The sequence below is a fragment of the Gobio gobio genome (assembly GCF_949357685.1).
Source record: "Gobio gobio genome assembly, chromosome: 13".
In the NCBI taxonomy this organism is placed as follows: domain Eukaryota; kingdom Metazoa; phylum Chordata; class Actinopteri; order Cypriniformes; family Gobionidae; genus Gobio; species Gobio gobio.
In genome coordinates, this window is record NC_137106.1 from 17935078 (window position 1) to 17959760 (window position 24683).

Sequence of the window (24683 nt, forward strand, 5' to 3'; positions counted from 1 at the left end):
TTATATTTGTTTGTTTGTGTCATGCCATAGTTCCACTTTTAATATCATTATTTTGGCTTTAATTGTTTCCCTAAAATAGGAAAATATAAATATCTCTATATATACAATATATATATATATATATAAATGTCGGCATCATTTGATGGCTGATGAAACAAAAATCACGGGGTACTGGAGCTCTGTATAATCTTGTAAAACCTGTAATCAGATCTCTGTGGTATGATGTATTAAAATTTGGGGTTAGATCCATTGACTGTACTTAATTCCCTGTATGAATAAAACTTTTTTTTCTTCTTTTTTTTTTCAATTTTTTTTTTTAAATTAGATGGTACTGAATTTTGTTCCACTGTAACAGATACTGTTTAGAAAGCTTGCAGTCTTTATGTGGAATACAGCACAACTCAGAGATGTTTAGTGTGATGCAGGAGCTTGTATGTGAATGGATGGGAATAAAAATGACAAAATTTATCTCAATTGACTCACTAAAATGGAGGAAAGGGCTCAATAGGGTAAGTGTGCAGCTGCTAGGATCCCATTTAGTGTAGTTTAAAAACAGAGCAACATTATGTTCATATGACTGCCTCATATGATGTACAAACTAAATATTTTAACATCATCTGCTATGTATTATAGTAAATAAATGATTTTGACAAATGATGTTTGCCTGATGTTATTTTTCAGTAGCAAATGATATGAAGAAACAACCAATGGTAGCATTCCTGTAAAATGTCCCCTGCAATCAGTGTTGCCAGGTCTACGTAACAAAATCAAGCTGTTCCAAACCTGTTCTAGTTTGTTTCGACTATTAAACAGAAAAGAAGATATTTTAAAGAATGTTGATGGCAGCAATTGTTTTATGGAAGTCAATGGCTACTGTCAACTTTTTGTGTTCAACAGAAGAGAAATTCATACAGGTTTGGAACAACATGAGTAACGCGAGTAAATGAATACTGTTTAAAATGGATTGCTCATAGATCCTTTTCACATTTCCGGGTTTCTCAGAGCGGAAGTCGTCATAGTTGGGTTAAATATTATAGTTGTGAATGAGAGAATACGTTAAATATTTTTTGTGTGCCCATTTGCTCAAATAGCAAAAACAAAATGCCACAATAGTGATTTCACAACTTTCAAAAAGAGGGAAAAAATGGAGTGAGATTGATAACGGCAGTCAAAAGAGAGAAATGTGTACATTTTACCATCACTCCCATAGACGCTGTATTAGACACCCTCACAGCAGCGGTAACTTGTTTTTTGTAATTTGATGCAAAAGTAATAAAATGCTAAGTATTAGTGTTATAAATGTACATATATTTTTTTATAAATGAAAATACAAAAAACGTTGCAGGATTTACGGATTGACCGTTAAAACCGTCATCGCAGTCTGTGAAAATTGTTAATGCATAAACAAACGTTAACTAATAGGAACTTATTGTAAAGTGTAACCAATAAAATCATCATACCTTAAAGGCACAATATGTAATTTTCACCACTGGAAGTCGCTTATTCAAAACAAAGGTGCAGCTTGATGACATGTGATTTTGCGAAATCATGGGAATTGTTGTCTACACCTCTACAGCCAGTGGAAAATAATCTGACGGGACTCAAGCAGAAATCATATTCATGGATGAGCTAATGTATTAGCTCATGGATGAGCTAATTTATTAACATTACTGTAGTATGAAGCAAGGTGGGGCTGAAAGCTGTTTGAGCGGAACGAGTCCGCTGGAGCGATTGCTAATGAGAGACAAGCGCGACACACTGTTCCAGAGCAGTGGAGCTTTTTGTTATGCCACAGATGAGCGCCTCTGCTTCTTCCGGTCATGCATATGTGGGGTAACGCAGCGCTGTTTCATCATATTAGATACATTTGAGTGTGTTGGAAGTTATGTTAATTCACTCGGCGGCTATTATGAGACACTTGTTGCACTGCAGTAAGCTAGATCGATATTAGGCATGGTAAAACATGGTACTCATGGTAAATCAAGAAAACAAGTTTTGAACAATTAGACTAGCTGTGTTAAGCTATATAATGATTCGTTTTCTGTCGATTAATGTATTCAAACAGTTGCTCACCTGTCTAATAAAACACAATATATATTATAGTGTCTTTTTCCATGGTTTCTACAAAATAAAACCAGAAATCGAGTGGGTATGATGTCAATTTCTGGTTCTCTGGATTTAAACATTCTTGGGAACATTTGGGATAATGTAAATACACAAGTCAACAAAATGTATAACATTGTTCTAGTGGTTTTTGGATATTTTAATCCAAATATTTTGCATATTGTGCCTTTAAGATTGACAGCTGGTGAACAAAATCCTTCACTCCTTTATTCTTGTACTTTAAAAAAAAGTATTTAATATTTTGTTATGATTCTATTCTAATTCTTGGTCTGTCACTTTTATGAACCCAAGCCCCTCATCAGTCATCTAGTACAGTTTTATCTTTGGATAAATACAAATTGGGTATATTATTATTGTTATTACAAGCATTTCAGTCAAATTTATTGTATGCAAAATGGAAAGTTTAAAAGGGGGGAGTAGCGAATTTCGAACGAAAACGACGGAATTGGCAACCCTGCCTGCAATGTTGGTTTGTTAGAGACATATTTGTCACAAAGCGCCGCTGCAGACCTGTGGTGGATGAGGAACGTCACCCTCAGGTGAAGTTATGAACTACACTACTCAATCCAGCAGTGCTCTAGCTAATGTTACTGCACTTTATTTGATTTGTTTACATTATTAGGGAGTAGGCACAATCCCTAACGTTACGTGTTTATGTTTTGTAACGAAGATGCTAACACAACTAGCCTCAAACACAAAAATGGGCGTATATGATCAAATATCTGACATTTCTTTGAAACGAAGTCAATGTTCCACCTGGCTTACTTTCTCAGGAGTCCTAGTGTGGCTGAGAGCTTTTGCCATCAAAGGTGAGAATTGAAAACGGCCACATTACATGAAAGGGGGGTTGTTCTCATACATTTGATCGCTCAGATCACTTTGCTTTGTGTAAAGAGCAAGAAATCAAACGGTTATTCTTGGCTGGAGTTCTTGTGAAATATGAGACTAGCAAATCACGTTAAAATTTGTCGTTGAGTGCTAGTTTTTACAGACCGCAAGACAAATGTATATTCGTAATTATTTAGCAAATATTTGTCTAAGAAAAAAACAACCCCCACCCCCACCCAATATATATAATAGTTGTAGTAATATAACTTTAATAAAATTATAAAGAAAAAAGAAAAATCTGTCATAATTAATTCTCTTATGACTTTAGAAACCTGTATGAATTTTCAAGCTGCTATTTTCCATACTATAAAAGTGAATGGTGTCATCATGACAAAGCTATAATAAGGCTTCAGAAGATTTACAATACAGTGCATTAGTCATGTAGACCAGCTTTATTACGTGTTTATATTGTTGTTGTTTTTTGTCCTTTATGTATGGCGCTTGTGTGGAAACAGTAGCATGAACAATCTTCAAAATATCTCCTTTTGTTCTACAGAAGAAAGAAAAGACTTGGAACGACATGAGGGTGAGTAAATGATGGCAACGGGCAAATTAGCCACAAAGGATGCTAAAGATACAATATGTGTTTGCTGAAATACTGCTGACTGTATAATTGGGAATTTGCATCATATTTGTAAACATGCTGGCAGATTAATGACAGAAGTAGATGGGAATTGTTAATGCTTGCTGCAGTAGTGCAGCAGCCTGCCAACCACACACTGCACTTGTAAAACATGGAATACTTCAGTTCAATTCTGATGGGAACAATGCTAGTCACTTAAAGCAGCTCGATCGTGAGGAAACAATCATGTCTAATGTACAGCTGACTATAAAAATGACAATCACATCATTGCTATTTCCCCATTAAAATGGCACACAGCCACATTTTGATTTATTTCGTTATCAGATTTGAAAGCATCTGTAAGGAGAGGGCAAAAGGCAATTTGGCAGCAGGATCGATTGACACTGAATTAGTTGTCTTGAGCTGTTCAGAAGAGATCACTGTGAACTGACTCATGATTAATCATAAATAGTAAATATTTGTTGAAAAAAATCAAGACTGTATATGTATATATATATATTTTCCTTATCTTAAGTGACATTTATGCTCATTCAGAACTTTCCAAGGAACACGTTAGTATGATAAAATCACATTTTTTAAGACTGGCTGCCAGCTGTCCAAACAAGCCCATGTCAAATTTAAATGTGGCATTTATCCACATCAGTGTCAGTGTTCACTTGTAACGCTTACAGATTTGTGCCGAAAACCATGGGTGGTGGTGTTTTTTTGGCCTTACACATGAAGATGGATGCCAAAGGCAGAAACATTTAAAGCAGACGGTCAATGCAACATGATACAGCTGACTAAAACATCTCTGTCCGTGTACTCTCATTCACACTCATGCCAGGGAACAAACATTTGTTATTTTTTTGTCCTACACAGAACTGGAGAAATATACTGAATGAAAATTGAGACATTCTCGGCCTCTGCCAAAATAAATGTCAGAGCGTCAGATCCTGAGATAAAACAAAGAAATACGAATTTTGGAGTCTTTGGGTGAAAAAGTCCAACAGCTCATCAATCGGATTCATTTGCCCAAATTGTTGGCAATATGCACTACATGGGTGAATCTCACAACAACATGTCCTAGTCATATTTTACATATATATGTATGTATAGAAAACAATAAAGAGAATGTTTTTGTACCATTAAGTTAAGTTTTTTTTTTTTTTTACTCCCCAAATCGGATATCTAACTACTTTATTGGATTTTTTTTAATGAGTATTATTTTTTTATTTGAATATTATGAGAATGACAAATTTATATATTTTAAAATCAATATTTTACACAATATACAATTTATATAATATTATTAAATGGTCAATTCTTATTATTTAATGGTTAATGGTAAAGTGACCCAGACATGTTTTTCTGAGACTCGTACACATACAGACTTTTGAGGGGAAAAAGCCATTTTGGTTTGATCAGACATAGCGAAACATCCACTAACAAAACTGTGCTTCTACCCTTTAAGTTCTGCTGCATATGGCTGAAATCTTTATTTCACATTATCATAGAGTGCTAAACTGATCCACCGCTGCATTGCTTTAAGTAAAGCAATCATATCTTCTCAACTATTGAACAAGTGAACAAGATGATGATAGAAAGCAACAGTCCAGGTACTGTAAAAGAATCCTGAGATCGATGATGCTGCATTTTGACTCTTGACCCTTCCAGTTTCTGATTAGCTCCATCAAACCGCACGACCAGCAAATTCAGTTAAAGCTCAATGGTAAAAGTTTGAAGTGCAGCAAAAAATAATAGCTATCGGTTCACTCATCAGGAACAAAACGTGTTTGATTCAAGCCAATGAAATTAGTAGTGATCTACAGTACGTCATAAAAATACAAGCACCCCTTATCAAAGTAACTTATAATCATTGACCAAAAATCTTTTTTTATTTTTTTATTTCTTATGAATAGGCCATTATATTACTCAATCAAATCAAATATAACTAATAAAACCAAAAATAAAATACATTTTCTAGAACAAGAACTGATCATGTGTCAGGCAGCTGCAGTCCCAGCACTTATTATAACTGCAATTTTTTTTTCTTTTTTTGTCCATTCAGATTTATGAAGCGAGACAATGAACAAGTCATGGTTTAAGCTCACACAGAGATGTGTTTGAAGGCCGCAAAAAAAGACGTCTTTCCCTTTGCTAATCTATTCAAACAGATCAAATAAAGGCAGAACAGTGCAAGAGGTAAATGGTGCAAGAACCAAATGTCTCCAGACGCCAAGATAAGCAGGATGCACCTCTCCACCCAAACAAAGAGCATGAAAAGGAGAAAAAGGGGTCCGTCGTCCACATAGATGGGGACATCATTCCATCGCCACTTCGGAGTCTGTCACAACCCGATGATGTCCCCTGCACAGAGCTGATAAATGTGCAAAACAGGACAGCATTGTCATAACTCACAAAAGGCAAGTGCTTGTTTGTGTTCTGAACACCGCCGGCCTTACAATCACACATAGTTCAGTTCGTTTGTCAATTTCTCCAGTGGTTTGTTCAATTACTATGAGCCCGGAGGGCTGTGGGCGTCTCCGTCGGGCCACAGGGTAGCCGGTCGTCCTGATGTAACAGCTTCCGATAAGGAAGGTGGCTGCAATTGCTCGCTAACTAAATTTTCGTACTCGCTACTGTCCTCGTCGTCGTCATCCTCATCCTCCTGGTCTTCCTGGCCGGTGGCCTGGCGGTTCAGGGAATCTGAGCTCGAGCCGTCTCCGTTGCCCAGGCCCAAACTATGAGACGGGTGGCCGGGCGAGCCCACAGCTTGGGGCCGCGGTAGCAGTATAGCGCTTGGTGAATCTGGAGGCAGTGTGGTGCTGTAGATTGGTGGAGATGACGAGTTCACGGGTCTCTCTAGACTGGGCTCCACCGAGGGACCAGAGAGCACGACTTGAGTCAGTGAAGAGTGTGAGGAGTCGGGAAGGGCAGAGTTATCGGGAAGCGTGACAGCGGCTGCCTCTTGGAGTCCTGTTAAGAAAATACAGAAGTTATTAAAATAAATGGTTTCCTTTTTTTTTTGTTGCAAATTCGCAGAGTCATCAGCACATACTTCTCTCTTCCTCAGCGCTGTTACGTTTCCTGAGAGCGATTTCCTCTTTGAGTTTGTTCACTTCTTCTTGGATTTTCTCCCTCACTCGTTCACTTTGATCTACTTCACAGCACACCGCCTGCGGGATGACAGAACATTTGTAGATTCGCATTCTCAGCATTATGCTAAATATTCTTCAAGTATTTCTGACTGTATTTATTTAAAACATATCAATGTTATTATCAGGGCTTGACATTAACAACACCTGACAACACGACAAATGTGGGTGGATTTCAAAAGAGGTGGGTTGAAATGATATTCAATTAAATAAATCTATGCAAAGCACAAAAAAGTGATAAATAAATTAGTCATTTAATTTGACGCTTAAATTTAATTTAATTCAGTTAACATGTTTTTTTCCAGTGGCTATTTGAATTAAATGTTGCTTGGCCAATATTAAACAAGGATCATGCTGTAAAGTGCAACAACAACAACAACCCAGTATCGTGTATAGCAGGGTTTTTCAAATCTTGCCCTGGAGGGCCAATGCCCTGCAGAGTTTAGCTCCAACCCTGATCAAACTCACCTACCTGTGATTTTCTAATGAACCTGAAGACATTGATTAGCATGTTCAGGTGTGTTTAATTAGGGTTGGAGCTAAACTCTGCAGCGCATTGGCCCTTCAGGGCAAGATTTGAATAACCCTGGTGATTAGTCTTGTGAGCTAAGTGTATCATCACAGTAGAGGTCTACACGGGTCCAAAAAGAGACCCCCGAACCCAAAGAAACCCAGACCCGTCAATTATTTCAAAAGCTGGACCCAGACCCGTGCAGATCCGGCAAATGCCAAACAAATTTGTACCCGGAACCGACCTGGACCCGTCTATTATTTAATAGCTGGAACCGAACCCGGCTGGAAGACACAGACCGACTGGACCCGATTGTCTCATATTCCACAATAAACTGCTATTAACAAGTCGATAAACAAGTTGCGAAAAAATATAACTTTTTGTCTCAGCCTACCTAAAGCTGTCGTCTCCCTTTCTTGTACCTGATTGTGATTACAATCCTTGCCAAAAGAAAAAAGTTCTATCCACGTTATTCCTCTCTTGTTATTCCAAGCATGCTTAATTCACTCATCATTTCAGCTGTAAAAGTCCACTTTATGTCACGGTGACAGATAAAAAATGCGACTTTGCAGATTTGCATTTCGACTCGAGTTAACTCGCATAATATAACTTTTGACTGTTTGCCCTTTTTAACTAATAACGATTGCTCGTTCGGTGCCATGGCCGCTGACGTTAGCATTATTTACAGGGTTCCTGCAGGTTTCACCAAGTCAAATTTAAGACTTTTTAAGACCTTTTTAAGACCATTATGAATTAAATTTAAGACCTATATCACGCAATAAAAAAAACGTACAAAGATATAAATCATATATATATGATTTACGTACATATATATATAATTTTTTTTTTTTTTTTTCTGAGGTCAAAATTACTGATTTTGTTGTGGTCATTTCCAGTTTTGTTGTTTTTTTTTCATAGGATGCCACATTTACCATATTAGATGCACAATAGTCACACATGACAATAAAACAAAAAAAATGCATGAATCTTGTTTGGTATTACAAAAAAAGGCTGGTCCAGTTGTGTGCTATCTAGCTTTAATAACATTATCGCTAGGGTGGGAAATATGACCAAAATCTTACAAGCAATTGCTTAATATAAGTAGAAAGTTCTCAAGTAAATGGTCATTAATAAAATAAGAACTTATTAACCAATTACAATAGGACAAATAAATACAACCTAAAGACATGGATACAAACAGTGCTTTAAGTTGAAGTACCGTTTTTTTCCTGTTGTTGTTTGTTTAACATTAACACAGACAGGAGCGGGTATAAGCTAACGTTATATTAGTATGCTTTCACTTTAAGAACTACAGTAATGTGAAGATCCAATACTGACACACATCCCAAACTTTTTTACTCAAGACATAACCGCCAATAAGATCATAGGGATATGAATGTGTGTATGATCGTTCAAGAGTAAGCCTAGAAATAGACACATTCGGTACACTCGCGCAAACTGACAGGCGGCAAACGCGTACACAAAATCCACAGCCATTCTGACATTGAGTTTGTGGTTTACATCGCTTTTATTAACTCTTTTTAGTGCTATCGGACTTATCATACTTTTATTTGGTCATTATGCGAGATGGCAGGTGAGAAAGATTCACCTTTGCGGTCACGATCGCGTGAACTGGAGAGCTGAAGCTGAAGAATAAAATCCGTTTGATGCGTCTGTGGTACAATCCGAAAGAGACCCGCGCAAATAACATGAAAGCTGATTGGCTGCAATATAAAATGCATGCTGCTGGTCTCATTTGTAGTTTTAATACAGCGAACTATAGTAGGACTAGCGAAAGAAAGAACTACAACAGCCCGGAATAATAAAAAACCACACACACACAAAAGCGCTGCTTAAGCATTTCAATGAGCATTAGAGGTAGCGTTACATGGACGTAGGATAATTTAAGACCTGTTTAAATCTATTTAAGACCTAGAACTCAATACTTCAGAGAATTTAAGACTTTTTAAGGCCTAAAATTTAGATTTTGAAATTGAAGACATTTTAAGACCCCGCGGGAACCCTGTATTTATTTGCTATAATCTCCTTAAGCCGAGTCTGACCTCCAAAACTTTAAGATTAAACAAGACGGTCCATTCAAATTATTTTTAAAGTCATTACAGTCACTGCGGAAGCTCGGGTTGCCATGGAAACATGACACGCACTTTAGACTGCACTTGCGCGTTAGCTGGCTGAAATATTAGCTTTTTTACGCAATTTAAGCGTAAAAACCATTTGACCATATAAAATATAGACCCGAACCCGTACGGGTCTTGGGTGCTCCGTGTAGACCTCTACATCACAGCCCTAACGTAATTGTGGCCAGTGAAAATGATGAATGGGTAGTAACTTTGGAAAACCACTAGCCCTAACCAGCATCTCCTGGATTGAGCTTAAAGTTAAGAAGCAGTATAATGATGCAACTCACCTGCACTCTTTCTTGAAGGGCACTGTACACCTGAAAAATAGCTCGAATGTCTTTCATCACCCCATCCTTATCAAAGAAGTCAGTCCTATAAATAATACAAAAATGTAAAATAATTAGCGATCACATATTCAAGTATTTACTGCAGCGAAAAGTGTTACCGTTTTATGCTGTGTAGTTTGCATTAAAACTCATGATGTGAGCTGTGCACATATATGGCCTCAAAGACAGATATATAAACAAATCTCATCTTTTTCTCTACTGATAGAGTAATGTATACTGGCAAGGCTGATTGATCTGAGAATAATTAGCAATTCTGAAACTAATTCTCTAATACAGTGGATTAACAGGATTGGTAATTTCTTTAATATTGAATTAATAAATGTTGTGTAATATGTTTAATGTCAGCAAATTTGAGAATGCCTTATTTGCTAGACAGATCTTTAGATACCAGTGTTTTGGGCAAGCACTACTTTTTCAGTAAAAAATACAGTTCAAAAGTTTGAGTTCAGTAAGATGTTTTGTTGTTGAAAAAAATCTAGTATGCATTAAACTGATCCAAAGACATTTACACACTTTACAAAATATGTATATTTCAAATAAATGTTGTTCTTTTAAACTTTATATTCATCAAAAATGAAGAATCCTGAAAATGATGCACCACATTTTCCACAAAAATATTATGCAGCACAACTGTTTTCACCATTGACAATAATAATACATTTTTACCTGAGCACCAAATCAGCATATTAGAATGATTTCTGGAGGATCATGTGACACTGACGACTAGTGTTATAATGGTTGCTGAAAATTCAGATTTACTATCACAGGAATAAATTGTAATAATATTTCACCATATTACTGTCTTTGTATTTTTTATCAAAGAAACTTTTGAACAGTAGTGAATAAAACAAAGTAACCCAATAATTTACTATTGCTACATTCCGTGACACGGCTAAAAAAATATTGAACATTGCAGTCAGGTTGCCTCACCCATGTTCTTTAATGACACTGGCGTAGTTCTTGGAGGTGTTCGGCACTGATGAGACTTTATATTCCTGTTGACTGGTGTTGCCCAGGTTTGGGATGCTTAGAGATATCCTCTGATTATACCTGCTGGTATAAATAGCAAAATTCCAACAGAAACAATCAGTTTCTGAGCGCCATTTGCAACGGTATTATGAAATAACAATAAATGAAAAAAGTCTTTAAACAGTTCAAATGAATCATGATTTTGTCACCCCACCCCACCCCACCCCCACAGGATTACATATCTCCATAACTTTGTATTAAACAGCTTGTACATACTTTCTGTTGGGCCTGAAGAGCACATACTCCAAAGCATGCGTGGAATTATTGGCTGTGGAGATGAAGCTGAAGAGGAGGAATACCAGATCTGGGATGCCAAGTATATTGGTCAACTGCTTATGGATCACCTGCTCCCTGAATGACATCTGCTGTTGGGTGTTCCTTCGAAACCGGTACCAGCCGATAACATTCTGCACAGGAAGAAGAAACATTGTGAAGTGGGTCGGCTGAATTAAACACTAAAAGAGGCACAACATAGGACAAAGAACCCGTCAAGGTACTGTGAAGTTAATAAAATACTTTTCTGTCTCGCATTTTTATGCATATTTCATGGTAACTACTTACTTTTCTTCTATCCTTGAGGATTGTGTTGAGATTTTCTTCATTGACGTTACCTGCATAGTCATAAAAGCTGCAACATGCAAGACAACTGTAAGTTAGAATTTTTTTTTTTAAATAAAGAAAGAAATATATGTTATCCTATAACATTCAAAAGTTTGGGGCAGTAAGATTTTAGAAGATTTTTTTGTTGCAAAAAGTGACAGTAAAGATATTTCACGATTTCTATTTAAAATAATGTTCTTTTGAACTTTCTTTTCATCAAAGAATCCTGAAAAATTGTATCATGTTTACCATAAAAATGTTAAGCAGCACAAAATGTTTTCAACATTATATTACATAATAATAATAAATGTTTATTGAGCAGCAAATCAGCATATTAAAATAAGGATCTGAGGATCGTGTGACACTGAAGACTGGAGTGATGATGCTGAAAATTCAGCTTTGCCATCACAGGAATAAATTACATTTCAAAATAGGCCTAAATGAATATAGAAAACAGTTATTTGTAATAATATTTCACAATATTACTGTTTTTACCATACAAATAAATGTGGCCTTGGTGAGCATAAAAGACGTACCGACCCCAAACTTTTAAATGGTAGTGTATATTTTCATAACACAATAAATATTTAAGAACATATCTACAACCCCCATTACAGAAAAAGTTGGGACAGTATGGAAAACGCAAAAAAAATAAGAAAAAAATAAGTGATTTCTAAATTTACTTTGACTTTTGATTTCATGTTTTGTCTGGTCAACTTCATGTCATTTGTAAATATGCATCCTTTCCTGTCATTCAGACCTGCAACACATTTCAAAAAAAGTTGGGACAGGAGCAATTTAGGGCTAGTAATGAGGTAAAATGGTTAAATAATGATGTGATTTGAAACAGATGATGTCAACAGGTGATTGTAATTATGATTTGGTACAAAAGCAGCATCCAAGAAAGGTCTAATCCTTTAGGAGCAAAGATGGGCCGAGGATCGCCAGTTTGCCAACAAATACTTGAAAAATTATTGAAATGTTTAAAAGCAATGTTCCTCAAAGAAAGATAGGAAGAGATTTGGATATTTCACATTAAACAGTGCATAACATAATTAAAAGATTCAAGGAATCTGGAGGAATTTCAGTGCGTAAAGGACAAGGGCGCAAGCCTAAGCTGAACAACCGTGATCTCCGATCCCTCAGGCGGCACTGCATCAAGAATCGTCATTCATCTATAAGCGATATCATCACATGGGCTCAGGACTACTTTGGCAAACCTTTGTCAAGTACCACAATGCGTAGTTACATCCACAAATGCCAGTTAAAACTGTACTGTGCCAAATGGAAGCTCTATGTTAACAGTGTCCAGAAGCGCCGTCGACTTCTCTGGGCTCGGAGGCATCTGGGATGGACCATCACACAGTGGAAACGTGTACTGTGGTCAGATGAATCAGTATTTCGGGTATTTTTTTGGAGGAATGGACGCCGTGTGCTCCGGACCAAAGAAGAAAAGGATCATTCAGACTGTTACAAGCAACAAGTCCAAAAGCCAGGGTCTGTCATGGTATGGGGTTGTGTCAGTGCCCTTGGCAAAGGTAACTTGCACTTCTGTGAAGGCACCATTAATGCTGAAAAGTACATAGAGATTTTTGAGCATAATATGCTGCCTTCAAGAAGACATCTTTTCCAGGGACGTCCATGCATATTTCAACAAGACAATGCAAAACCACATTCTGCACACATTACAAAGTCCTGGCTGCGGAGGAAGAGGGTACGGGTACTTGACTGGCCTGCCTGCAGTCCCGACCTGTCTCCAATAGAGACTGTGTGGCGCATTTTGAAGCACAAAATGCGACAACGAAGACCCCGTACTGTTGCCCACCTTAAGACTTGTTTGCAGGAAGAATGGGACAAAATTACACCTGAAACACTTCATCACTTGGTGTCTTCAGTCCCTAAACGTCTTTTAAGTGTTGTGAAAAGGAATGGCAACATTACAAAGTGGTAAATGCTTTACTGTCCCAACTTTTTTTGAAATGTGTTGCAGGTCTGAATGACAGGAAAGGATGCATATTTACAAATGACATGAAGTTGACCAGACAAAACATGAAATATTTTGTGTTCATATTGTCTGCAATGAAATACAAGTCAAAGTAAATTTAGAAATCACTTCTTTTTTTTGCGTTTTCCATACTGTCCCAACTTTTTCTAATTTGGGGTTGTAATAAATCCTACAAAAAGTGCAGATGCAGAACGTTCTTACCTAAACAGTTGTGCACAAGGTTCATGATTATGGACCTCTGAAAAGCAAGTAAATGCAAGTGATCAGTTATATCACCATTGGAGTAAAATAATCATGCAGTGAATGATCAAAAGGTCTACATTTAAATATTCATATGCATTCAGACAACATTAACTTAGGAATGGACAAAGGAAAGTATGCAGGCAGGTTGCTTTCATTAAAAGAGTTGTCTAGACTCTAGAGGACAAAATGACCTTCATAATGGCTTCTTACGGCAAATATAAGATACTATCCGGACCCACTTTTAATGTTGGAGGTCCTTTGTGAAATTCTTTGTAAAGTGATCAGAGATGAAGGGATCTGGGAGCAGCGCCAAACTCAGAAACATGATCTCTTAATGTTGGAGAGGAGCTATTTCCAGCATTTCTGAGCAAAAAAAAGGTCTACATTGATGTATGAGGCTTTATCTCTCAGGCCTTTACTCAGAAACACAAACTTAAAAACACAAATCCAGTCAAACAGTTGAGTGCTTTATCAGGTTATTGACAACTAGGGCAGTCTGCTACAGTACTTTGAATGGTTGAGAATGAACAGATTACAGTAGCCATATCTTGAACTGATAACACTTAACTGCTCCCACAGGAAGGTCATCACGTCCTCACTATGAAACATGTTATGTCTGTGATCTGAGACTGGAATCAACTGAGGTTTCCACCAAGGATTTCAGTGATGAAATGCATCATGTTTTGATGAGCAAGTTTCCCAAACTTGAAATGGTCTTAAAAAACTATACATTTTTATCTGTAGCTTTAGGACAGAAATAAATAATCAAACATGGTTTTACCTATTACATTGAGGAATTCTGAGCTACCGATGTGCGAGTCGCTGATGCTTAAAGTTTCCTCTTGTCTCACTTCTCCCAACAGGAAGCCCTCCTAAAAGAGTCAGTAAACAATTTTGCTGTACCATTTAAATGGCATTTCAAATGGCAAAGATAGTGTAGTTAAAATTTCACCATGAAATCAAAATGGACAATTCACTTGTTTAGTTGTGGAATACTGCAGTATTTATTATAAATGATTTACCTGTGCACATCATTATTTCATTTTTTAAAAAAATACATGACAATCTTGAATCAAAATGAAGTGAAGGCGGGACATCTTGTCACTCACATGAGAACACAGCAATAGCAAACATTCCAATCAATTCCCAATGGACATAATATTTTTTTCTTGTTCGAGAAGCCATTTCACTCAAATATACACATCGCAAAAGGGAAAACAAGTCAATTGTAACTTCCGTTTCATTCTGGCTTTAAGATAGGATGTTAATATGGACATAACTGAATAGGCACCTTCCACAAACAGGGCCTGCAAATGTTTAAAAATTAAGTATTCATTACTATTTTTATTTTTGATGACAGCCCAATTACTACATACAGTTTAAAACAGTTGTATAATTTAGAAATGTCCTAGCAATAAACTAGGGATGCACCGATATGAAAATTTTGGCCGATACCAATAACTATTTATAAGCCGCTAACCGATATATATGCCGATAAATATGAATCCAAATTTTTATATAATTTTTGAGGAGCATGATTACAAAAACAAAAGTCTCACCATTAAAAGCCATGTCCCAATCACACAATTATAAATTATAATTTTATGTAGCCTATATGACACTTGCGCTGCACTTTGGACTTAACCGTATTTTCCTTTTTGAAGTGATTTAATTCAATTCAAAACCATCGTGGTGTGAACAGTGCGCATCTGAAGTGTCTCAGCTGAAGGAAATAATACATTATTTATTGGCTTTAATATATCGGTCATATATTCTTATCGATATGGTGGCCGATATATCGTGCATCCCTACAATAAACATAAAAATTACAGAAAATGCTTGTTTCAATGTTAAAATTAGGAGTTATTCTGAGATTAGTCAGATATGTGTCAAAGTAATGGCAGTTATATGGCAGTAATATACGGAGTGGTTAGTAAAACATCATGTATTCAGTTAAGCAGACACAACGATCCAGTTAGGTAGTTATTGAAAAACTAATACAAATAATATAATAAAAAATGGTTAGATTTTATTTCCTTGCACTAACCCGCAATATGCCGTTAAAAAAAGGGATACAGATACTTTTGGTGTTTAAAAAACAAACAAAACATTAGAAATGTGCACTTCTAATGGTCATGACATACCAAACTACGTTAGTCGAATGTGCCCAGAATTCATGCAGTAAATATGTTTAAAAAAGAATGCAAGTTTGTACAAAGATGTCTGAAACAGAAATGTCACTGATGCAACGAGAGAACAACAGAAACACTGTTCTCCAGGCATTCAGCACAACTTCACCAGTTGTTTACGTGCTCAGTTTGAGTAACTAGATCACACTGAAACTGCTGATTATGTTTTCCAATTAAAATAAAATGAGGTCATGTAGGTGGTTTAGAATTAAAAGCCCATACATAAATATTATAGATGTTGACAGACCATCCCATAAACTAAATGTTCAATTTAAAACTTAAGTGGTTGGCATTTAGATATTCAATAAGGACAAACGGTAAAAAAACCCGTCATATCTTTGACAGGTTGAAAACCGGTTAAGCATAACACCTGACTAACCAGCTGAAAACAACTATGCGAAGCCTGCAGGGTCAATGGCAGATCACCTACTTCCTAATGCCTCAAATACTATTAAGAGAGAATGACACGGAGCAAAAAGGCTATAAAAATGACCATTATCCTGTTAAGCAATTTGTGAATACTTCATTCAATATGTCTGTTAGACATTCAAGTTTGCATTTGACAGTTGTTGCTGATAAACAAGTTAGCCAGTCAGCTAATGTGCCTAATTTGACGCATTGACGCCTATAACACTACATCGACGAGATTTAATTCACTGAACGCTAACAGGCAGTATACATTTATGAAAGCGAACGATGATAAACTGAATAAACGCCACTAGCTGCCAAGCTTGTAAAATCCGTCGGCTTGTAGGTTTGCTAACTGTCACCCTAACTGCGTCTCAAACCTAGTAAGCTGTCTACCTAGACCGCGTCAAAGGCGTGTTCTGTGTCAGCTCTATTAAACTTATGATATCTAAAATGCCACAGACATGACACACTACAAAAATGTCAAAGACTCGGAATCCTGAATGTTCTAACGCACCCTTGACGCTTACACACGCTGTCTAGATAGACAGCTCACCAGGTTTTGATACACAGCCATCCTGTAGCCACACCAGGAAGATGACACCGGGAAATGAATTAATTCTGATTTGATGGAATACACTGTTTATTGTTTCGCCATGCGATCGTACCCTTCAACATTTAGCCTCAAAGTCAGGTGACAGTGTACTTACATGGTCCGAATTGCTGTTAGCACTGTGATAACACACAGAACTAAAAGTGTATCCCGAAATTGACGCCGCCATGATGGAAACATACGCGCCGAGCCCACAATCCTTTGCGCACTCACTGTACATCAGCCAGCCCATGAATAAACAAACCTACTGTTGAGGTAAAATATCATATAATATATATTTTAATTATTTTCTTCCTCTTCAATTTCTTAGGAAATATTTTTCAATAGGTTAATTAGGCTTCTTTATATAATTTATAATAAGCCATAACTTGTTCATTATTTGAAAGATTGTTTGTATGTCATTGTATCCTCTGTTTGTAAAATTGCAATAAAAACAGAAAAAAGGTAAAAGATCATAATGCTGACCCTAAAAAGTTTACAGGCTTTTTGTGTTTGACTGGATGAATTTTGAAAATGTCAAAATAAAACAGATGTCAACACACATTATTGTTCAAAATGCTAAACTTAGATATAGATGAGAGAGAGAAAGAGAGAGAGAGAGAGAGAGAGAGAGAGAGAGAGAGAGAATTTTTTTTGCATTACTTACATAATTGCAAATTCAATAACTGTTTTGAAGTGCACCATTTGTCAACTGTGTGATGTTTTTATTTATTTTAATATATATATATATAATTTATATTTTTATATTATTATTCTATATATATATTCATGCCAAATTTGGATCTCTTTGCATTTAATTTTGAAGATGCAATAAAATTGTTCAACTTTCAACCTTTAATTTGAAGTGTCACGTCGATTGTCACGTTTTGAATACGTCACCGGATGTTGTTGAGACGGGACGTCATGCATGATGGAATCGTCAGAGAACAGCACACATGGGGCAGGAGACTGTCTGGTGCAGTGTACAGATTCAGAAGAAGACTTTGCTCCTTCAAAACTCGGAACAAAGGAGTAGTAAGAGATTTTGCTTGATTAGTTCGCCCTGGTATTAGTCGCTCTCATATTGTATGGAGAAGACCAGCACTTAGGATACATTTATGTTTTTGCTTCTATGACACCACACATGAATATATTCTTCTATCTAGCAACTGCTGCAAGTGAAATGTTACACCTGTGTGTGCTTTGAGTGATTACTTTGAATGAAATCTGACTTTTTACTGGTGATTTAGTGATTTTTTAAAATCTGTTTTTCTTGAAGCTGGGATGATGCTTATAAGAGAGAGCTGCAGACTTACAAGGATATTGGAGATGTGGGAGAAATATGGTAATTTTGCTGTTTTGTGTCACATACTTGTTTACGAATGCCTGTCCATGTTGATTTTATATTTGATAGTTCACACAAAAATGGAATTTCTGTCATCATTTACTAATCCTCAAGTTGTTCCAAACCTGCATGAATTTCTTTCTTCTGCTGAACACAAAATATGTTTTGAAGAATGTCTGAAAACTATTTGTTTTGTACCATGGAAGTCAATAGGGCAATTCTTCTAAATATATTATTTTGTGTTCAGCAGAAGAAGAAAAAAACATTCAGCTTTAAAGGTGCTGCATGTAAGATAGTGATGTCCGTTCTTTCGAACCGATTCTTTTTAGTGAACCGGTCGAACCAGTTCACAAAATCGGACTGAATCGTTCTAAACGGTTTGCGTCTCGAGTCAGCGCTGATCCACAAGTTACTAAAGTTTCTCACTTTCTGACATGACAGTCCCTCCGACTAGAAATAAACTAATATCCTGAAGTATATGTTACTAGTAACTCCAACAGTTCACTGAACTGAGACATGTTGTGCTGAGAGAAATGATGAGAACTCACGAGCAGCTGATACTGAGCATGCGCGTGTACTACCGAACGTACAGCGGTTCTCGAGTTAACAGTTCTCGAATCCAAACGAACCGTTTCTTTCGGACACGTTCGATACTGAGAACCGATGATCCGATGAGCTGAGCATGCGTGTACTACCGAAGGTACAGCGATTTTTGGATCACCAATACAGAATCGAGAATCGTTTCTTTCGAACACGTTCGATACTGAGAACTAGTGTTAATTTTGTCACCTATTTTTAATTTAGTCTTAGTCTTAGTCTTGTGCCAAATGTCCTTGTTTTAGTCATATTTAGTCATTCACATATCTTTTTTTGTTAGTCAAGTTTTAGTCGACTAAAAGTCTCGTCATTTTAGTCTAGTTTTAGTCAAAAGACAACTCAAGGTATCTTAGTCAAGTTTTAGTCGACCAAAAGTCTAGTCATTTTAGTCTAGCTTTAGTCAAAGGAAAACTCAATATATTTTGTGGCAAAATAAGTTACATAAAGTACATATAACCTGCATAATGTTTGTGCCACAACACCATAGCTAACTGGTTGATTTACAGCGTAGATGCCTAAAATCAGCATTAGCTTATGAGACGATGGGCACAAATATTGATTTCGATCTTGATTCAGTATGAATTCATATGTATATAGCCTACTCTACATATAAGGGAAAATACGTTTTTTACACTTTTTTGGGGTTATATTATATTTGCTTGCATTCTTTACTATTCACTATTATTAACATTTCAAAATGTCACAAATAAGTAAGCAGTTATGATCTGCAATACTTTGAGCAACTAGACTACATGTATATTTATTAAAGAGCCATACAGGCTCCAGTGGGTAATGGCATTACAAGTGAAAGTTTTTATTTTTCCAGCCACGAAATGGCTCTAATTTGCCTCTTTGCAGTGGAATTCTCTATTTTAACCTTAATTAATACACTAATTGTAATATAAATAATAAAAATATTAGAAGAAAAATATTTTAAGTGGTCATTAATGGACCATAAGTATTGCACAAATAGTATTTAGTACCAAAAGATCTCCTCAAAATATAAAATAAATATTATTGAATTAAAATATAGGCTATTTATTTTTAAAATAGTTAAGGTGTATGGTCACATTTGACCATCAATGAGTATAAGTGTGACTTAATTAGTAAGGAATACCTGAGGGCTAAATACAAGAAAAACATTAATATTAATGTTCACAATGTTGCATCTCCACCACTCTCCATAATAAAACAATACTGTAAATGTGGCTGACGCACACTATGCTGTACGGTTTACCAAACATTGCTGCAAACACCTGTATAGTGAAGCTGTTGTGTAACTTACGCGGCTTAAGTCATTCACATGTACTGACACAGCGCTAGAAGTGTTGAGCGCTCCGGGAACCACGTGACCATGCGCGCCGCCGCGAGATGACAGGCGGAGTCTGAGAGAGACCTGCACTCGAGCTACAGCGGGAACTCTTTCTGAATATTTTGAACAGCTGAATATTCATCTCATGATGAAAAAGTAGAGACAATTGTAGACGAAAATGAAGAGAGATTTTATCTTAGTTTTTATTTTATGCAAAACATTTTAGTCTCGTCCTTTTTCGTCAACAATAATGCATGTTAATTTAGTCTTAGTCAGTGTTTTTGGACATTGGTACAGTCTCGTCATCGTCTCGTCTTCGTCATGGAAAAAAAGGTTGTTAACGAACATATTTAGTCTCGTCTCGTCTGACGAAATTAACACTACTGAGAACCGGTGAGCTGAGAATGCATGTCATTTGTTCAGAGGAACGAAATGCAGCTTTCAAGTGTATAAAATTAATCATGTTTGAAACATGTTCATCACATAATTGCTGTCTTATCACTATTATTTTAAAGTTTGGAAACAAAATTAATGGATTGTAAAACGGTCAAACTAACATTTATTTGTTTTATCAATAATGCATGATATTTTCAGGAACAGCTTATTTAAAGGAATACTCCTCTTTTTTTGAAAATAGGCTCATTTTACAAGTCCCCTAGAGTTAAATAGTTGAGTTTTACCGTTTTTGAATCCATTCAGCCGATCTTTGTATCTGGCGGTAGCACTTTTAGCATAGCTTAGCATACATCATTGATTCTGATCAGTCCATTAGCATCTCATTAAAAAAATGACCAAAGACACTTTCAATATTTTTCCTATTTAAAACTTGACTCTTCTACAGTTACATTGTGTGCTAAGACAAACTGAAAATGAAAAGTTGCGATTTTCTACACCTATATGGCTAGGAACTACTTTCTCATTCCTGCGTAATAGTCACGGATCTTCGCGGCCGTACCATGGCTGCAGCGGCGCAATGATTCGTTGGTATTCTGTGAAACATGGTGGTACTAGTAGAATACACTTTCGACTTACTATCACAGCCCTTTACAACACACAGAACCATGGCTAATCACACAGGTAAATCCACAACACAATTTGTCGGCTGCAAGCCTGAAACTTTCTCTGCAACTACACAAACTTAGTGCCGGTCACATTTAAAGTTACCTAGCTGGGGACTACTTTCAGGCGCTGTAATATCATTGCGCTGCTGCAGCCATTGTACTGCCGTGAAGATCCGCGACTATTACGCAGGAATGAGAAAGTAGTTCCTAGCCATATAGGTGTAGAAAATCGCAACTTTTAATTTTCAGTTGGTCTTAGCACACGATGTAACTGTAGAAGAGTCAAGTTTTAAATAGGAAAAATATTGAAAGTGTCTTTGGTCATTTTTTTTATGAGATGCTAATGGACTGATCAGAATCAATGATGTATGCTAAGCTATGCTAAAAGTGCTACCGCAAGATACAAAGATCGGCTGGATGGATTAAAAAACGGTAAAACTCAACTATATAACTCTAGGGGACTTGTAAAATGAGCCTATTTTCAAAAAAAGTGGAGTGTTCCTTTAATTTCTAAATAAATTGATATAAATCTTAAAATGTATTAATCAAAACAGTAGTTTTGCTATAGACTACATATTCAGCTTGCAGCAGTTCTCAGCTCAGCACACACTTTGGCTGTATAAAACTTCAGATCAGGTTTTTTTTCTAACTTACTAGAGGTGCAGAACGTCATATGGCAACTTTTCGGGACTGCACCAAGCAAAAATAAATAGTAATCATTACAAAGAGTAAAGATAAAGCATCTTACAAGGCCTACGGTCATTCATTCTAATGGCTTGTTTTCCCCCACGGCATATGGCGGATATGACGTTTTGTTGGGCGTTCCCAGTAATGCCGACCAAGTCTATCGCACAGACCAAAACAAGAACATTCCGACTCATTTTAAAGTAAAATAACTGGCTCTAGCTTTGTTTTTCTGAGAAACAAGTATGTGAACTATGTGAGCACTATCCTAAATATCCGCAAACATACTATGGCATTTTTATGCTTTAGAACAGTCAAAAACTTACATAAAGCACCTTTAAGTCTGTTGTGAATATAAACCAGCACTGTCTTCTGGTGTATTAGTTGTGTTCTGCAATTTAGGACTATAATATAAAGACTAATTCCTATATGCCCCTGGTCGACCTTAAGGTTTGGTGAGGAAAGCATGGACAGAGTGATCAGATGGATGACAGCACAACATTTATCTGAAAATGCTGCCATACTTGACGTTGGGACTGGAAACGGCATGTTTCTTGTGGAACTGGCAAGTCAAAAGATCAATATATAACTGCATTTAGTGATGTACTGTATTTTTTATTACTCAATACATTTTGGAATTACAAAGATGTAAATAATAATCACATGAATTATCCCTTTAAGGCCAAGCATGGCTTTTCAAACCTTACTGGGATTGACTATTCCAAGGCTGCTGTAGAGCTCACCATAAATATTCTGGAAGAGGAAGGTTTAAAAAATGTTAAAATTCAGGTAGTGCAAGTGATATGTTTTTAACCTACATACATTCATTTCTCAACTAAAGAACACAGAATGGAGAAGGATTTCTGTTTGTCTTTGTGTTTTACGCGTGACTTCAGGTGGAGGATTTCTTAAACCCCAGCAAAGAATTGAAGGGCTTTGATGTATGTATAGATAAAGGCACATTTGATGCCATTAGTTTGAGCCCAGAGGACAGAGAGGAGGCAAAAAAGTGCTATGTGACCTCTTTAAGAAGTGTTATGCAACCAGGCGGCTACTTCATCATCACCTCCTGCAACTGGACCAAAGATCAGCTGCTGCAGATCTTCAAACCGGGTACTAAAGCACATTTCTTTAACTAGCATTGTCTCAAATACTGCAATGATTTTAAGAGAGTTGTTTCTTGCAGGTTTTGAGTTGGCACATGAGCTGCCCACCCCCCGTTTCCAGTTTGGTGGTGTGACGGGTAACAGTGTGACAGCTTTGGTATTTAAACGGATTGACTGATCTTCAACGGTTAATTTTTTTTTGCATTATAATAACATTAATGTCATTTTATAATAAACTCTTTTTTGGAAAAAATGCTTGTTTCCTTTACTATAAAGATTATACAAAGTAATAAAATGTTGATGTACCTGTCAACATATAAAGTGGTGTAGTGTGTTGAGAGGAACACATGAGGGCAGTATTGAGCTAAATTTAATTTTAACATAATGTCCATTTTGATACCGTTCTCATAAAGTTGATGTCTAATATATGGCAGAAACATTGCTCTGTACACTGTTAGATATTGTATGCTGGTTTTTGTCTGAAGATTTGAGTAATACTTTTTTTTTTAATGTATTCTGAAACTATTGAAGGAATTGAATCTAATGAGAGTGCCAGTTGTAATGAAGTGGAGTGGAATTTGTTGAATAGTGTTTAGATTTAATTGTTTGTTTTTAATGCCAAGTTTTCAGGCAGGACTGCAAAAGCCAATTTAATAGCGAATTATAAAATCAATTTAACTAAATAACCAATATTGTCAAAAAGCCCCTTTATTTGTGATACATAATTTGTTTATCCATTTACTAAACATCCAGGAATTGAGCAGTTTTCACGCACCAGAGCTTCACCCTGAAGCTTTCAAGCACTCTTGCTAATGTCCTTACGCTGGTGTGACTGTGCGTCTCAGTGTTTTCCACTGAAAGGACTGAACAAATGTCTCTCGCTTAATATACTGGGTCACACTGTATTGACACCTCAGGAATAGCATCAATACGGTCTCTGTTACCTCTGTTTCTTGGGGATATTTCTCTTTCTCTGATGGATCATTTTTAAGAAAAAGTCTGACAGCTGCACCTGATAAGAAAATGATTGAGCATCCAGGACACGACCGCTACCACGACAACAGTGAGAGAGCAATAAAAGACTGGCTTTGGGCCATGATGCTGTGGTACTTTAAAGTGAGAGAAATCCCCCATACCTCTATGGTTATTACCCCGTCTGCTAGCCGGAGAATGAAATGAAAAACAAAGACCTGAATTTGAATCTCTCCTGGCACCTAGAGACGAAAACAGAAGTTTATATTAAATGGATCGAGGGTGTGAAAACTTAACACTTTTTTTTTTTCATGCATCAGCATTTCTTGTCAGTAAGAATCTGAGCAGACTGAGTATCCATACACCTTTTATTGAAGCAGAGATGCCGAAGAGTGAATTAATAGTGTGCGAGATCGATGGCTAGCCTGTGTATAGAAATGTGGAAATCAGCTGTGAAATCCACAGCATTGGATGAACTGCACCATGTCCACTGAAACAGTGACCTTGAGCTGGTTAGTAGCTTGCAGGCTTGCTGAGAGCAGATGGATTCTTGTTTTTTTGTTTGTTTTTTTTTCCAAGATAAACTACACTGTTGACAGAGGATCATTGTTATGCCATCAACTGCTAATACACTTTAATGTCTAAATTTGTAATTAGTAACGAGTAATTTGTTTCCATGGACAAAACAGATAATGGACGCATGTGGGGAAAAAAAACCCCAAAACAATAATAGTCATCGCAGTTAACCCTCATATATGATTGATGTACATGTACACATCAATATACGTGCAGGGGCAAAAAAGTATTTA

The 24683-nt window shown here is 36.6% G+C and overlaps 2 protein-coding genes across 3 annotated transcripts; one reads left to right on the forward strand and one right to left on the reverse strand.

Moving 5' to 3' along the window:
• Nucleotides 1-4913: 4913 nt before the first annotated feature.
• abraxas2 (abraxas 2, BRISC complex subunit) lies at nucleotides 4914-17019 on the reverse strand. 2 transcript variants are annotated; one of them, XM_079833756.1, is made up of 9 exons: nucleotides 16916-17019; nucleotides 14390-14480; nucleotides 13567-13603; nucleotides 11322-11388; nucleotides 10977-11167; nucleotides 10662-10781; nucleotides 9672-9756; nucleotides 6636-6753; nucleotides 4914-6553 (listed from the first exon to the last, which is right to left on the reverse strand). In XM_079833756.1, the coding sequence occupies exons 1-9, from the start codon at nucleotides 16985-16987 to the stop codon at nucleotides 6093-6095; spliced, it is 1242 nt and encodes a 413-aa protein (XP_079689882.1). In that variant the 5' UTR covers nucleotides 16988-17019; the 3' UTR covers nucleotides 4914-6092. The 2 variants fall into 2 exon arrangements, with proteins under 2 accessions (XP_079689882.1, XP_079689881.1); XM_079833755.1 differs by having other exon boundaries at nucleotides 10662-10784; nucleotides 16916-17007.
• Nucleotides 17020-17714: 695 nt separating this feature from the next.
• Nucleotides 17715-23590, forward strand: eef1akmt2 (EEF1A lysine methyltransferase 2). The gene is made up of 6 exons (XM_079833138.1): nucleotides 17715-17832; nucleotides 18077-18142; nucleotides 22247-22361; nucleotides 22478-22585; nucleotides 22693-22909; nucleotides 22983-23590. Exons 1-6 carry the CDS (start codon nucleotides 17726-17728, stop codon nucleotides 23078-23080), a joined length of 711 nt encoding a protein of 236 aa, XP_079689264.1. The 5' UTR covers nucleotides 17715-17725; the 3' UTR covers nucleotides 23081-23590.
• The last annotated feature ends 1093 nt before the right edge of the window (nucleotides 23591-24683 follow it).